The following is a 17,289-nucleotide window of genomic DNA, read 5'->3' on the forward strand; positions in this document are numbered from 1 at the left end:
AGAGAGGAAGGGCGATTCTTTTTTAATTTCAGTTTCGCTGACACAGCTTTCGTAGAAATCTCGCTGTAGTCGTTTTCGTCGACAAAAGGAATAGCAAAATCGCTTTCCGCGTCTTCCCCCATTTTGTTCTGCGTCATTTCGTGAAGGACGCGTGGCTCTCAGCGTGGGTCATCCACGCGGAACACATTCGCGCTATGTGATTGGCTGTTGTCTAATCCCCCTTGAGATCTGTGGTGTTAAAAATAACTCGAGACGAATTACCTATGGAATAGGGTGTATATGGGGGATGGCCTCTCTGTCCCCTTTATAGTCTCTTGTTTTCTGAATATTCTTAGAAAGGACGACCTTGAAGCTCAAGTTGAATTGACGTTAAAAGTTATAGAAAGAGTTAGGGTCATCTATTCGTACCCAGTTTTTTCATATTACTTTTATGCATACAATAGCTTATGTACTTAATTTTTCGAAATCTTGGCTGGTCAATATGGTAGTGAAACGGTACGGGAGAGAGGGATGCAAAAGGTCCGGGTTCGACCCTAGGTTGCGATTTTCTTTCGTTCAAATAGAAACACTCTCAATAACAGGTCAAAACGTTTCTAAGTGCCTTAGAAATGGCAGCGACCGTTAACGAACGAACGGGATAACTGCCTCGTCGGGTTCAGTAAAAGGTTTCGTCATTGCTCACTCCATTTTTCTATCTTAAAGGGGCACCTTCAACCAGTGTGCATTGCGGTCGTGCACTTCACCGAAATCGTTTGCTGTAAGACAGAAATTACGAACGTGATTCCTGAGTTTGATAACAGGATTGTATCTATGTTTCTTTTAAGAAGGGTATCACAGCCTGCTATTTGCTTAGGTTGCAAAGATATAATCCGATTTTCAAACAATATCAGAACGTTCGTAACTTCCGTATTGCAGCAAATTATTTCGTTGAAGTGGACGACCGCAATGCACACTAGTTGAAGGTGCCCCTTAAAAGATCATAATTAGACGGACGTTTTTTTTACCGACGTAAAAACTACAAGTGCGGTTTGAATATGCAAGTTCACTGCAAGGTTCTTTCAGATTTGCAACCGAAGAGGTTTTTCATATTTCAAAGACATGAACGCATAAGAACATCGATCTTGATATGTAATTGTGATGTTTTTTCAGATTTTGACGACTGTTATCCTAGCCCCTGCCAAAACAATGGAACATGTATTGACGGAGTGAACAATTATTCTTGCGCTTGCGTACCTGGATTTGAAGGAAACAATTGCACCATTAGTAAGTTCCTAAGAAATGTAAGGAGCTTTATTTAACGCATTTAATTCATCGGTCAATGGCAATGTTTCCAGGTTTTTTTTGTACACGATAAGTTCCCTCCCTATTAGCCAAGTAAAAGTTGTCTCAATCGTGTAAAGTCTTTTTTGTTGTTGTTGTTGTTGTTTGTATTTTATCAGACACTGATGACTGTGATCCTTACCCGTGTGTAAACAATGCAACATGCATAGATGGTGTGAACAACTATTCTTGTGCATGCTCTCCTGGCTTTGAAGGAAGGAACTGCAGCATCAGTAAGTGTTTGTTTTTTTTACGAGAGAAGGTTTAGAACGCCTTTGTGTGTTTTTTTTTTTTTTTTTTTTTTTTTTTTTTTTCAAGTTATTTTAATTAATACATCATCGGTTTTGTAGGTTTCGTGATTGTTTGGCCAGCTGAAATTTTTTCCTTCTTGAATAGAAGATTAATCTATAGATTTAGCCAGGGCTAAAAGGGAAGCTTCCCATTTAAAATTTATAGTTTCCTCAAGGAAAATATGAAATTGTGTAATGCTATAAGCGGCGAAGGCAACGAGATTAGTGAAAAAACAACAATGAATCTAATTACCAAAAAAGCACTTTGCTCGTGCAGCACACTTTTTTTTGTACATTTCTTTGCCGTTGTTTTGCACGACTGCAACGTGAACATTCCAGAAACTTCCTAGCTACAAGTTTTATGAAGGAAATGTCGTACCTTTTGTTCACTTTTTTTACTGCCGCTCACCTTGGTGGCCGCTAGCATTTTCATTTTCTCACCGCCGCTACAAAATTTCCATGTTGTTCTTCCAACAAAAAATGTCTCCTTTGCTTTTGATCTCTCGCTGTAGCTCTCTCTCGCTCTTTTTCTCGTTGAGCTTCGCTGGCCTGTCGCCTACTTTCTCTTTTTTCTCGCTTCCTTTTTCTCTATAACCTAAATTTGTGGGCATGACAAATAATCTAAGCTTAATACTTTCTGATTCCGTTTTTGTCTTCGTTGACTCTTTTAATGGTTGTCTCTGCTTCCGAGACTCTGTTGACTATGTGATTTCCCGCCGAAATAACCTCTAGTTGCATTTAGATTGCCATACCTGTTGATTAAGTTATTTTACATTGGTATGCCTGTGGTGAGAACGGACGGACGGTCGGTCGGTCGTTTTTTTTATTTTCCTAGGTACGAGGCTATGCTGGCGCGCACGTGTAGCACCGCTGTTAATAAATACTTTCTTACCCATGTTAAAGATTCCAGTAGGCTTCAAGTATGAAAGTTCATAATGCCCAATAGTAAAAAAATGTCTTTTCCAACATTTTTTTCTTTTAAACATGAGTTTGTAAGACTATAATTAATCGTATGAACTGTATGCAACTTTTCTTCTTATCAGATATTGACGACTGTTATCCCAGCCCGTGTAAAAACAATGGAACATGTATTGACGGTGTAAACAGTTACACTTGCGCTTGCGTACCTGGATTTGAAGGAAAGAACTGCTCCATAGGTAGGTTCTTAAACAGTTTTTACTTAAAACCAGTTTCAGATCACAAAAGCCAACGGGAACATGTTCAAGTTGCAGTAGTCGTGTATTAAGGTCTATCCAAATCTGTCTCCTGCTCTGTCCGTTAATCGACTACCTGAAGTTGTCTTTTTTTCTTGGTTTATTTCAGACACCGATGATTGTTATCCTTACCTGTGTTTAAACAATGGAACGTGCATAGATCATGTGAATAACTACACTTGCGCATGCCCTCCTGGCTTTGAAGGGAGAAACTGCAGCATCAGTAAGCTTTTTTATTATGATATTTAAAAATGGGCGTTTTTAACTTAAAATTAATATGAGTTTGGGCGTTTGTTACAGTAGAGAACAGTTTTCTTCGTAGGTCTAGTGATAGGTTCTTCCTAAAGTCCTTCTCCCTTTTTAACCATTTTAAATATAACATGCACTCTAGTAAACGATAAATTTCCGTCGAAAGGAACTCTTATAGTTTTATTCTGTTTTATTAGGTTATTTATTATATAAATATTTACTAAAAAAAATACGCGCATCAAAAGAAGCGCTTATTGAATCGCGTAATTTGTGTGCATTTTGGTATTTCATCAGATACTGACGATTGTTATCCCAAGCCGTGTGAAAATAATGGAACATGTATCGATGGAGTGAACAACTACATTTGCACTTGCGTACCTGGATTTGAAGGAAAGAACTGCAGCATCAGTAAGCTCTTAAAAAACTTTGTTCAGTAAACATATGTTTCATTTATCAGTCAGAAGAAATGTTTTCTTGGTGCTGGCGTACACAATAACGTCCGTCGGACCAATAAAAATTCTTTTCGTTGTTTTCTCGTCTATTTCTTAGACATTGATGACTGTGATCCTTACCCGTGTGTAAACAATGGAACATGCATAGATGGTGTAGATAATTATACTTGCGCATGTATCCCTGGCTTTCAAGGGAGGAACTGTGCTATAAGTAAGTATTTTTTATGAAGGTATTTAGAAAGTGGGTGTTTTAACTTATCTTTAAATTTTTAGTGTGGACGATTTCATTTTATTACAAAAAAAGAAAAAAAAAACAGTTCCCATTGTATTTTCGTTGACAGGTCCACACTTCCTTCTCCCTTTTTACCACTTTAAATAGAAAATTTACCCAAGGCAAAGGAATTTTTGTGGTTTTGTTTTTTTTATTTATTATTTTTTGTTTATTTAAGTATTTACATTGGATATAGGGTGCAATCGCGTAATTTGTGTGCATCTTGTATTTCATCAGATATTGATGACTGTTATCCCAACCCGTGTGAAAACAATGGAACATGTATTGACGGAGTGAACAAGTACACGTGCGCTTGCGTGCCTGGATTTGAAGGAAAGAATTGCACCATCAGTAAGCTCTTAAACAAGTCTTTCAAACAAACCTTGAATTCATCAGTCATCAGTTATATTTTCTAGGTGCTGTGGTGCGCAATAACGTCCACTGGACCATTCAAAATTGTTTTCACCCTTTTTTCAGACACAGATGACTGTGATCCTTACCCGTGTGTAAACAATGCAACATGCATAGATGGTGTAAATAACTATACTTGCGCATGCCACCCTGGCTTTGAAGGGAGGAACTGCAACATCAGTAAGTTACCTATTAAGGAATTTTTTTTTTTTGGCTTTTACTACGCACACATATTACTACAGAAAATTGAGGTCACCAAAAAACAAATAACACTTAATAACTACGACACATATGGGCGAATCCTTGTTTACATTTTTTGCCTAATTAGCATAGGCTTATCATTATCTGATGAAGCCAATAAAATGAAATTTCTGATTACTGAAAGAGCATAACAATTTCAGTTATCTCTGAAAATTTGAAAAATCCCAAATTTACAAAGAATATATGACGTTAACGTTTTGCCACCCAGTAATTTTGCACTTTTTAATTGCTAATATTTTCTTTGTTACTGATTGCAAAGAGCTGCAGAAACCCCATTAATTTTTGAACCTAATCGGTATATACAGCTACATCTTCTATGGCTGAATTCGTATGCGAAAGAGAAAAAATATCAACAGTGACGTCACGATGAATCCGCCTATACTGTACAGGTTATACATATGTGTCATACCGACAAATTATTGGTTTAACTGGTAAGTTCCTTTCTTTGACTGTGTCTTCTGTTGTGGAATGACGTCAAAATGCATTTTGCTTGTTTCTTTTTATCTCGATATTTTAATAAGTGCAGGCGTTTGAAAAATAAAATCAAGTTGAGAACGCTTTCAGTTAATCGCTTTAATCGCTTTCAGTTTCTGTATTTGCCTTTCGAAATCGCGAAAACAAACCCCCGCGAAATGCCGTCTTACAAAAATCGCAAAATTAAGTACCAAAGCAATTTATCAGATATTCACGGATATACCAGCTAATGTGAAAACAATGGGACATGTAACGATAGAGTTAAGGGGAAACTGCACCATCAGTAAGCTCTTTAACAACCTTAATAAATATTTTTTTTTTTTTTTTAATTCATCAGTCGTCGGGACAGTATATATTGTTATCATTGCGTCACTCCTGCTTCTTCCTTTTTTAGACACTGATGATTGTGATCCTCACCCGTGCGTAAACAATGGAACATGCACAGATATGGTGAATAACTATACTTGCGCATGCCAGCCTGGCTTTGAAGGGAGGAACTGTACTATCAGTAAGTTTGCTTGTTAATCGAGAATATTTTAGTACGAGTATTTTATGTTGATGCTCTATTGGTCCTGGAGAGTGAACAAAAGCGTGACCAAGCTAAAAGCTTTCTTCAAGGTTTTTGTTGGAGGAAATCTATTGGTTATTTCTACACCTGAAAACTTTTGTCCAGGACAAATGCAAGCCGTATGGCTTGGTCTCCCCTCCTTTGCAGAGTCTTCCTTTCCCTCCCCGAGAGTCTGTACAGGTGGATGTCCGGGCGGTGTGCGCTGACGTCAGACTAAATTTCATTGTATTTTAAAAAAATTCAGTCTGATAGGTTTCCAATTTCCATGATAATTGAGGCTCGTTTCATAGTTCCATTGATTCTCCCATTCTTCATAAAATTTTACTCTTGAAAACATTATAATGACATACATACTTCTCATTTTTTAATCATATAAATGTTTCCGTGAAGATTTTGGGCCTAATGAATTCCTTGTTCAAGTAAAGCGGTTTTTATCAATTTATTTTAATTTTATTTTTTGTCTAATAAATTTATGAAAAAATGAAGTTATTTCAACCGGATAAAGGGTTTTTCTTCTTGGTACCTCATCAGATATTGATGACTGTCATCTCAGCCCGTGTGAAAACAATGGAATATGTATTGACGGAGTGAACAACTACACTTGTGCCTGCGTAACTGGCTTTGAAGGGAAAAACTGCAACATCAGTGAGTTTTAAAACTACCTTAATCAACATGATTATTTATAAATTATCAGTCAATGGAAACTTTTTCAAGGTGCTATTATGAACAATAAGTTTGTCCGCAACGCCATTAACAATTGTCGAGTTAAGTCTATTTTTGTTGCTTTTTGTCAGACACTGATGACTGTGATCCTTATTCGTGTCTAAACAATGGAACATGCATAGATGGTGTGAATAACTATACCTGCGCATGTCATTCTGGCTTTGAAGGGAGGAATTGCAACATCAGTAAGTGTACGCTGTGATACCCAAATAGATTTTCCACCCTTCATATTTCACTTTCTTATTTAAAAAAGGGCAATTTCTCCATGTAAACGTTTCAATGGACATATTTTTCTTTTTTTGAAAAAATACGAACATAAAAAAGTAAATTATTCATTAGCCGATGGAATCACTTTTTAAACGTATTGTTAATATTGAGCCTCTTGGCTTCCTGTCAGATATTAATGAATGCTATCCCAGCCCGTGTAAAAACAATGGAACATGTATTGACGGTGTGAACAACTACACTTGCGCTTGCGTACCTGGATTTGAAGGAAAGAACTGCACCATCAGTAAGTTCTTTATAGCTTTAATAAACACAGCTTCAACTCATTAGCCCAACCGAATCGCTTTGAACAGGTTAAAGCTGAAATGGAGGACATTTACGTCCGCTGGACCAGTAAAAATTATGTTTATTATGTTAAGTCTGTTTTTCTTGCATTTTTTCGGACACTGATGACTGTGATCCTTACCCCTGTGTAAACAATGCAACATGCATAGATGGTGTAAATAACTATACTTGCGCATGCTCTCCTGGCTTTGAAGGGAGGAACTGCACCATCAGTGAGTTCTGTTTTTCTTTTATGTCAGTTTTTATGAAGAAATCTTTGTGGGTCAAGTTTGTTGTTGGTTCTTTCATTTGCTCCGAGAGGTTTTTCTCCGGGTACTCCGGTTTTCCCCTCTCCTCAAAAGCCAACATTTCCAAATTCCAATTCGACCAGGAATCAGGTAGACGAAGAACCACTATGTGGATGTGCTACCTGCAAATCGTTATTTATTTATTTATTTAATCTTTAGAATGTTTGTTTTTTGTTTTTTTGTTTGTTTTTTTGGCGGTAGGTTCTTCCATCCTTGACAACACTAAATTTTCTTAAGTAATGGACGTTTCTTCTTATGAAAAGTGCGCGTTTTGTTGTTGTTTTTTTCTTTTAGATATTAATGATTGTTATCCAAGCCCTTGTGAAAACAAAGGAACATGTATTGACGGTGTGAATAGCTACACTTGTGCTTGCGTTCCTGGCTTTGAAGGAAAGAACTGTACCATCGGTAAGCTTTTAAGGTGCCGCGGAGCAAATTTTCGTCCGATAGAGCACAGTAAAAGTCATAAAAAACTGCACCAATAGTACACTGTAAGCTCTGTAACAATTTTCATAAACATCTTATTAATTCATCAGCCAATGGAAATGTTTTCAAGAAGTAATAGAGCTCATTTACTTTCGAAAGAGCACCGTAAAAGTGTTTGCTTTTTGGTATTTCATCAGATATTGATGACTGTTATCCCAGCCCGTGTGAAAACCACGGAACTTGTGTTGACGGAGTGAACAACTACACTTGCGTTTGCCTACCTGGCTTTGAAGGAAAGACCTGCGCCATCGGTAAGTTGTTAAACAACATTAATAAACACCCGTTTCAAGTTATTAGTCAACGGGAACGTTTTGAAGATGGATTGGAATACATTTACATTCGATAGACCAGCGAAATTCGTCTTTATCGTATAAATTCTGTTTTCGTCGTTATTGTTGTCGTTTATTTCAGACACTAATGACTGTGATCCTTATCCGTGTGTAAACAATGCAACACGCATAGATGATGTGAAGAACTATACTTGCGCATGCCCACTTGGCTTTCAAGGGAGGAACTGCAGCATCATAAGTTTTTTTTTACGAAGGAAACTGTAGAACGTGTTTTTAAGTTAAAGTGTAAATTTGGACGGAATGACTTCCGTGGTTCATTTGAAAGCCTTCTCCCATCCTTCACACCATTTTACTTTGTGAAAGACTATGATACGGCCAAAAATTTTTCTCATATAAGAGCTTTAATTTATGACGGCTTTTTATGCACGATTGCTATTGCTGTTGTGCAATATGAATTCCGGAGGAGGTAGAATACTTTTCGTGGTAACGTTTTTGTTGGTTCGTTCAGAATTACTATCCTTCAAAAATCCTGTTAATTATTCTGCATCCATGATTGGGGTTTTAGCGCAGTGCAACAATAACTGATCGAACGTTTTTCCAGCAAAAGAAAGTGAATTATTGCATCTTTTAAGGTGGCTTGATAGGGTTTTTCTAGCAGTCGGCTAGAGCTATCCCCATCACCTTTCACACACGTTAAAAAAATACTGAAACTAGCATGAGTTAAAATTGCATTTCAAAGCCCGTCGTTTTCCACATATGACGACCGAATATCAATATTGTCTAGTTTTTATCGTGTTTTTAACCATAAAAACTGCACCCGAAATTAATATGACTCGATAACGCTCTTACAGATTTCGCTTAAACTTCACGAACATCGAGGAGAAAAACGTTACCGTAAACGATTTTGGAAGACCAGTTCCCAGCACCTAGAAGTACGGCTACAAGTGTAGTTCTAATTTTCAATTTGTGGATGAAAAAATCTCTTCTATGTTGATTCTCGGTACCCTTTGAGGTGGAAGGAGATTACAGACCAGAGCAAATCTATGTTTACTCTACCTGCAAAAGAAATAGTTCAGTTATGTTACCATGAAACTTATAAAACTGCAGAAACCAGAAGTATTTCCAGAATGTTATTTTGTTGCAAGACAAGAGCTAATCAGGCGTGGGAAAACTAAACGACAGAAAGGAACAGTAGTTAGTTGTTTTTCGCCTAGTTCTGTTCTTCGCTGTGATTGGTCATAAGGCAATAAAAATTCCTAAAATATTTCAGGTGTTGAAGGATTTATTACTTTGACAATAATTCTTTAAACTTTCATCACAGTCAAACCTGCCCAGTGTGAGCATGACCAATTTAGATGCAAAAATGGCGAGTGCATAGAAGCCAGCCTTGTATGTGATGGTGTTCCAAATTGTCTTGATTATTCGGACGAAGAAGGCCCCCTTGCGGACTGCGGTAAGTGACTACCAATTCGACTCTCTCTAGACTAAGACCAATCTCTTTCATTTCAATAAATATCTGGTAACGCTTTCCTTCTACATCAAAAGATGTTTGTATTCTCGTATTTCCCATCTGCTATCTGAACAACAGATAATAAATTAATTGGGAAAAAATTGAATATGATGGAATTCTGCAGCTAAAGTTCTTCCTTCTTGGGCTGTGTGGTTGGTGGGAGAACCCCTGGGTGAATAGATGTAGTGATTTATCATAATTATTTATCCCAAGTATCCAGCCTGCCCTGCCTAAACCATTCACACCTCACATTCCCAATGAATCATTCTGGTGATATTGTCGTGTCTCTTCTTATCCTTTTTTTGCGCAAGTTTGCTGCACTCACTAATGATATGGGTTACACTTTCACCTTTATGTGGCACATTCTACACTATTGTCTACATGATAATTCGTCCTCAAAGCTTGTTCTTAGGTCGCACTCGAGAACTTCAGTGTTGAATTCCATGTTCCGTTGATTTCAAAACCCTCTTTTTTCCAGTTGCCTTAGCAACTGTCCAAGCATTTTCTTTTCCCTTCATTATTTCGCTTCTTCTTCTTCTGCTTCCAAATGTACCACTCCAGATGTTTTCACTGTCTTCAGCAACTGCCCCCCATTGCTATTTCTAACCCTACCATCCAACACTGATCTCCTCGCCCTGGATACATCTTAAGCAACTTATCAAAACCCGCCCATCTTTTCCTTTTGGCATCAGTATGAAGACTGTAAATATCACTCTTACGGTGAAGTGCACCATACATGGTCATCACCTTCCCAGTTTTTCCGTCCAACTCCTCTGTTGTCCACTTTAGAACTCCTGCTCCGTACCGCAGCATGGCAACCGCCCATGTATTGATTGCCATGACCTTGTTTCTTCCGTCAAGTTTTGAGCTCAGAAACAACTTGACGCGTCTCTTATATTCCTTCTTGAGCTGTCGTTTCATTTCTTCGTCCTTCATTTTATCTAGGGTTAGAATCCCAAGGTATCTGTATCCACTTCATTATTTTCCCGCTAGATTGTTGGATAGCTCATGTACTTCACATAACATTATTATTGTTATTATTATTATTATTATTATTATTATTATTGTTAATGACTCGGACTCAGATTTACAGATCGAAAACATTAGAGCTCGCCCGAATTAGTCTTAACACGAGGTTTTATTCTTTTCAACTTGTTTCTTTTTAATAACAGGGACGGATAATTTTCTTTTGTCATGACTTAATTTAGAACACTGGACTGCCTACAAGAGTTATTGATCGCATCTAAGCCGCAGGGAATGTTTTAATGTATAATGCTTTAAATTCTTTCTTTCTCCAAATATTTCTCTAAATTATGTACATATTTTCAAAGTTGAATAAAATTGTTTATTAATTATTAATAATAATTAGTAATATAATATCATAGGTAACGAATTACTCCTTAATTTTGGCGCGAAATTTCAGCGTTAATTTGTAATTTCAAATGTGAATTTACAAAACTGCCATGGCAACTCTTCCGTACGTCTCAGTGTCAAGATGGCGACGAAGTTTTAAAATGCCGTGAATGAAGATGTCAGGGCACAAAAAGACGCTTTAGAAAACCTGAACACACAAGAGAACATCAAGAAGGATTCTAACAGGTATTTTGCCGAAAAAGTCTGAAAAATTCTGAACTTTATAAGCCAAATCTGAGGTCTAAACATTTGAGAGAGTAGAGTTCTCGATCGATACGATCCAGGATAAACATGTCAAGAATTTAAGATTGCTAACGTAATTCGTCACCCATGATATTAGTAGGTAATCAAACGGTATACTCGTGAAATTAAGGGAATAATTTCCCTCCAAATCCTAATAATTTCCCGAGCCTTTAAAGGCGAGGGAAATTATTAAGATTTGGACAAAACGCGCGTGAAATTATTCCCTAATTTCACTCGTCACCATTTGATTACACATACTAATTCGTATTATTATTATTTTATTCAACTTTAAAAATGTGTACACATAATTTACAGAAATATTTGAAGTAAGAATTAAGCACTATATAAGATTAAGAATTATATAAATCATAAAAAATACACTGTTTCAATAACGATTCCCAAATACATTCCTTGCGGCTTAGATGCGATCAATAACTCTTGCAGGCGGTCCAGATGTTAAATTAAGTCCTTACAAAAGAGAATCATCCGTCTCTGATATTTAAAAGAAACAAGTTAAAAAGAATAAAATATTGTATTCCTAAATTCCTGATTCATTGAAAAAAGTTCCTACAAAAATAAATAAATAAATAAATAAATAAATAATAATAATAATAATAATCAATTAGTTAATTCGGGCAGGCTCTAATAATTTCGATCTGTAGATCTGAGTCGATAAAGTCTAGCTGTCGTCTTCTGGATCTTGAGCCTCTCAAGCATAGTATCGCAGAGCGTACGATGGCGAAAGGTATTTAAGCTCTTATCCAGGAAATTGCGCTTGAGTAACTTTCTCCCTTCTTATTTGCGATCAGCTCCGCAAGTCTGCTGTGGTAGTTAACACACTCATCCGCCATTCCACCTGTGGTCCTGAAAACTAGGGGAGTAAACGTTCCCTGTTCGATCTCCATTACTCTTTCCGCATACTGCCTCTTCTTCTCATTCTCATGCTTCTTGTAGATTTGCGTAGGAGTCAAGTCTCTGTAAGAGTCTGCATAAGGGCGACACACCCGAACGTCGAAGAATGCAGATCTCTGTCTCTCCCAAAAACCTCGAGCGTGAATATCCAAACGGGCATCACGGGCTTTGTTAGCGCCATGATTTAATGTCTCTCCAGTGACCTCCTGAAGGATCGGCTCTACTTCCACATCATTGCAGACCATCCTTAGCATCTCTGCTTCCAAGTCGCGCAGTTTGTTATGGCGCTGGATAGTGAATCCGCCGCTCTGACACACCGTATTGCGTGATCCACGCTAAATTGAACATCGCATGCGCAGATCAAGGGCGTGTCCTTTCTTTCCCAGTCGTACTATTATTATTATTATTATTATTATTATTATTATTATTACTATCGAAATGTAACCCAGCTCATGATACATTGAAGCTGGTTTCTTCATAAGTTTCAGGAAGAAGGTGTAACAACAAATTACCAAGAGAAGCCAATAAACCCCCTGTTTTGCTTTTCTCTTCTCTCTACCTCTTCAGCACCCCAACAATACACATTCATTTTATAGATCAGTCTTATAGAATTTCCCTTATCAATGAACTATTATTTATTGGTTTCCACAGAATTTGTACCTGAAGCAACTGTTGCTGCTCAAAGAGGGGGCCAGAAAAACACAAGTAAGAACCACTGTTATTCTGCTAGTGATAACATGGTCAGAGAAGGGCCGTTGAAATCGCGTAAATTAACAGCTATCACATATAAACCTCCCGTTTGTGGCTTAAAAAAGTCGTACTTTATTTCTCTAAAAGACTCTGATCTTGGAGTTATCTATTACACACAGCGAGCTTACATCGTAGTAAGGAGAGGACAAAATTGGTTACGTCGTCTGTGTGTTGGGCCGTTGTTATCGATAGATCTCAAGTGGTCGCTTCGGAACGAGAAATACGGAGGAAAATTTTAAATGGCCGCCCAGAGAGTGGTCGTGGTCGGTTAACCGCCGCCCAATTAGGCCAACTGAATGAGCACCGTTCTGTCGAGAGGGAGGCGGCGGAGTGAAGCCCTGGCTTTGACAACACCCAGGTTCTTTATAAAACTGGGGAAAAACCGTTTTTTGTAGTAGAATATGGAAACAGTTAGACTTGCTAGACTTCTTGAATAAGGATGATAAACTGTAAGTCCCTTTCCACAAACCTTTGCTCATTTAAAATCTTCTTGGCGCTAATGAAACCACACACAGTTCGTAAAGAGTAGGGAACTTAGAGCGCGGTGTTATGATCTATCTCTATCACCATGTGGTTGGCCTTGCTGGATAAGCTTGAAGTGCTTATGAACGAATGAGATCACAACACACGTACAGCAAGAAGTTACTCTTTTAGCTGGGTGCTGGATCTCCCGGTGCCCAGATACCCAAGAACGAGAAGTTCGACCATTTTATTCATTCTTTATTGAAACTGTCGAAGTGGAAAGGTTGAACTAAACTACGATTTCTTACTACTTGACATCAGTCACAATAGTAGTACATAAAAATTATTAGAGAATGGGCATTACTTGAATCAAGTAAAAGAAATTGAAAACATCTCATTTAATTGTTTTTCATTACCGAAAAAAACGCCTAAAACCGTTGGTTATGATTATTTTCTTGCAGTGTACATTGGCACCGGCGTAGCTGCAGGGATCATAATAATCATTGTTGCTCTTGTGCTGGCCTACTTTATTAAGGCGAGGAAAAAGTAAGTCTATAACTCCAGTCCCAGCTCACAACATTAGCTTTCAAAAAAGGAATGTTATCCCGACTATGCAGGTTACCTCTCCTTAAAACTATTTAACCCGCGGGCTGAGAAAGTTACCCGGTCGGGCAAATGGGGTAACCCGCCTGTACGGGTCGCTCTGGTATATCATATAAACGTAATCAAATTAAAATGAGACATTGTATTGACAAGCGGGTTACCCCACCTAAGCGGGTTACCTCACCGTACTGGGATGCTCCACCTCTCATTAAACAGACCCTTAGTAACAGATGTGAAGCTGCACTTTCTTTCTTTAACTCGTGGCCTCCTAATTTTGATGTTTCAATATCCTCCTACCTCGAAACGGTTGGCAACTTCGTTTTATTGTAACTTCATTAAATTTTCCTGGACGCATCCTCGGACGATTTCACGAATTTTAATTTAACGACCTTTTTTGTTTTGTTAAATTGTCATTTAGATGTAAACAATCGTGACCGTGGAGATGCTTAGTAGAGATTTTGTTTGTTGTCTTGTTGTTTTGATCGATCGCCGTAGCGAAACGCTCTAATTCAGTTTGTTTGAACTTGGACTTTTGTTTTGCTTTCTTTGTTCGGCTTTGTTGTCATTCATTTTTTTTCTCGAAGATGCGGGATGCATATTTACACTGTTGCTAACTCAATCCTCTTGATTCTTTTGATGTATAGAAGAAGGAGAGACGAACTGGAAAGTATGCCTAAAGGCGTTGGGAACCCTGTGTTCGACACGGACGATGGACAACAACCTCTAGAAGATGTAAATTAAATATAAAATTAACAATAGAATGATTTGATATAAAACTTAAAATTTATTTTGTAACTTAGGATGCGTTTTTGGGAAAATCCTAAATATTTTGAAACCAAAAAAAAATTTTGCGTTAGTTAAAAAAAATCCAAATTAAGAATTTAAGTTGACGTAATCCACAAAAACAGGAGTATTGGCTCCTGACAAACGCAATGCATTCATAAAATCCAGTACAAAATACGATTCAGGATTTGGGATTTGCGTTTTTTTCAGTACGAATCTGGCATACTTTTTATATGAAATAAAACAATGCAATGCACTAAGTGGCTGTGAGTGGGATGTAGACGACACTAGAGACCAACGCTAGTTCTTTGTGAGAAAAATGCCTTTTAAACTATACCGGTGCGCTCGCCGAGGTTCCTAAAACGGAGAAGTATAGGATTTTAGATAACTAATTACTTGCCCCTCCGCTAAATCAACATTTTGCCCCATGTAAGACATTACTGCTGCTGCCGAGTTGGGAGAGAGGTAGGGTGAAAATGAAAATATTAAGTCCGCCTCGTTCTATAGCCTGTTCGAGCAAATATTGCCGTCACTCGGATTTTTCGTCTATTTCTATGTAACAAATTCAAAGCATTTGAGGTCAAGATTCGGGCCTTAAAGAATAACAGCCTAAGATGATACGAGCGCGATATATGTGCAGATGTCCAATTTATTACAGAGATGCGTAAGTGTGTAGGTGCCAATGCTATTACTAGGTAGCCTGCGTTGCAGTCGGCCCACGCACTCGACCAAACCATTTGTGAAGGTTAAGAGCGTCTGAGGTGCAGGAAAGGCTATTGGGCGGTAAAAACTACATTTCCAATGGTATACTCCAATATACTGCTTTGCGAATTTTTTGTTTTGTTTTGTTTTGTTGTTTTGAACTTTGATCACAAAATAACATTAAACGCTGGTAAAGAGAAATGTTAAGTAGGCTCCTTTGAATGGCGCGCAAAACTGCACTTAAAGTAAAGCAGGGGCAAAGATAATCATCTTCTTCATCATCTTTCTAATATGTTTAATGATTCATATCTTTTTTTTTTTTTTTTTTTGACTTTACGCTATAGACACTAGCCCTAGAAAAGTTGATGTGTTATTGATTTCTTAAGTTTGTTCCTAACACTACTTTCCTTTGCTAACAGTTCTTCATGAGTGATATTGAAAAGAATATGTTCGCAACAGATGACAACTTTAGAATATTGGTAAGCGGTCACATGAGCAGAGCTAATGTAATCTTTGAAATATAGCCATTTATATTTTTCGATTTTCGAGTATATATTTTTTATACGCCTAGAACAATGATAAGGATAAAAGTTTTACTGGGAGTTGGTGTGTTGAATCAGATTCATCTTTTAGAGAGCGGAAGGATAAATTGTTTTCTCTCGTTTCGGTTTGTTATAGACTAACAAGCCTGGAGCAATCTCTATGGATAATCCACTCTACCTGTCGGATCCGTACCAAGACGAAGTTGAATGCTGACAGCAGGAAAAAGTTTTAATCCTTGTCCTCACTTCAATCCTTTTTAGTTAATCAAGCAAATTTTTGCATCTATGCTGAGCTGATTTTAGCTAGACAAAAACCTTTCTTAAGTTTTATTAATGAAAAGTTGTGAACGTGTAATTAGTTATATTAAAATATTTTGATCTGCAAAGTAACGAATTACAACGCAATCACAAATTACAGACCAGGGTATGTGATTAAATTATTCTCAGTAATGCCACAATAGCTTTTTTCTTTGAGAAAAAGTTGTACCTGAAAAATAGTCATAGTTTTCTAGTTTTACTGTTCAACAGTATCACTGTTCAAATTTTAGAATCAACGTTAAAATATTGCATTTAAACACAGCTTGGCCAGCATGTCTCGGAATTTGAGTGTATTCTATTACTTCAGTTAGGCTGCTTCGATTTGCTTGTAGTTGTTTTAAAATGACTGTCTATATAGTTTCAAATCAATATCGATTTATATTGTCAATAAACAGCTTTTAGTTTAAGTGTTTTGGTATTAAAGAGACTGTCTTTTAGGCTCAAATCAATATAAAATTACATTGCCAATAAACTTCTTTTAGTTACTGTTTTTGTATTTGATAGCCTTTGCTGGTTAAGGAGAACGTCCGTTTTATAAAGAGGTTTCTTGTTTCTATCAGGCAAGTCATCACTGACGCGTACGGTTCTCCAGATAATCTGTTGAGAGGACTGGTTGGATTTAAAAGCGGTTCTAAAAAAAGGGAGAAAAAATTGTAGGTCTACAGGCTAACTAGCAATATACCATGGAAGCGATAGGTTATGGGCCTACATCTTCCAAATATGGCATGTGCTGGTTGCTTTGAAGAATTTGCCTGGGAGTGGAACCAATAGCCAGTTAGTTAACTGGGATGGTCAGATAACAAACTAAGCAAAAACGAAATGAATTCGGGTACAGCTCAGTCAAACACTGTTAATACGGACACTGAGGGGGCCATGAGTCCGTATTAGCGGAGTGTCTTTATAAAGCAAGTTGAATTTAGAGAAAATGTAAGGGCTTCCTTTTCCCAGAAGCAAAGCAAACTTTCCATTCGCCACTTGCACATCTCCCATAATGCACGTTATTTGTCCCCCAAAATTTGGCATAACCTTTGCTTTTCATTTCTCCTGGGTATCATAGCCTTCCCACGAAAAATTGAAAACGTGCAAGTGGTGAATAATAATTAGTGTCCGTATTAAGGGTGAATTTTCACTGCCGCGTAATTCTAACGTGCGTACACGCGTAAATAAAATAGAAGCGATGTATGG

At 37.5% G+C, this 17,289-nt stretch overlaps 1 protein-coding gene across 5 annotated transcripts in view; it reads left to right on the forward strand.

The window, feature by feature from the left end:
* LOC140929019 (uncharacterized) overlaps positions 1-16,590 on the forward strand; it is a 38,486-nt gene extending 21,896 nt beyond the window's left edge. Inside the window, exons 19-39 of one of the 5 annotated variants that reach the window (XM_073378832.1) lie at positions 1,150-1,263; positions 1,440-1,553; positions 2,654-2,767; positions 2,934-3,047; positions 3,368-3,481; positions 3,623-3,736; positions 4,034-4,147; positions 4,274-4,387; positions 5,337-5,450; positions 6,042-6,155; positions 6,305-6,418; positions 6,631-6,744; positions 6,902-7,015; positions 7,385-7,498; positions 7,714-7,827; positions 9,188-9,319; positions 12,596-12,649; positions 13,618-13,702; positions 14,404-14,491; positions 15,664-15,723; positions 15,923-16,590. In XM_073378832.1, coding sequence (XP_073234933.1) covers positions 1,150-1,263; positions 1,440-1,553; positions 2,654-2,767; positions 2,934-3,047; positions 3,368-3,481; positions 3,623-3,736; positions 4,034-4,147; positions 4,274-4,387; positions 5,337-5,450; positions 6,042-6,155; positions 6,305-6,418; positions 6,631-6,744; positions 6,902-7,015; positions 7,385-7,498; positions 7,714-7,827; positions 9,188-9,319; positions 12,596-12,649; positions 13,618-13,702; positions 14,404-14,491; positions 15,664-15,723; positions 15,923-16,000 — 2,207 coding nt within the window. In that variant the 3' untranslated portion in view covers positions 16,001-16,590. The remainder of the gene's footprint in view (positions 1-1,149; positions 1,264-1,439; positions 1,554-2,653; positions 2,768-2,933; positions 3,048-3,367; positions 3,482-3,622; positions 3,737-4,033; positions 4,148-4,273; positions 4,388-5,336; positions 5,451-6,041; positions 6,156-6,304; positions 6,419-6,630; positions 6,745-6,901; positions 7,016-7,384; positions 7,499-7,713; positions 7,828-9,187; positions 9,320-12,595; positions 12,650-13,617; positions 13,703-14,403; positions 14,492-15,663; positions 15,724-15,922) is intronic. The other 4 variants (XM_073378833.1, XM_073378837.1, XM_073378835.1 and 1 more) reach the window with 4 other exon arrangements.
* The last annotated feature ends 699 nt before the right edge of the window (positions 16,591-17,289 follow it).

This window comes from Porites lutea, chromosome 2 (genome assembly GCF_958299795.1).
Source record: "Porites lutea chromosome 2, jaPorLute2.1, whole genome shotgun sequence".
Taxonomy (NCBI): domain Eukaryota; kingdom Metazoa; phylum Cnidaria; class Anthozoa; order Scleractinia; family Poritidae; genus Porites; species Porites lutea.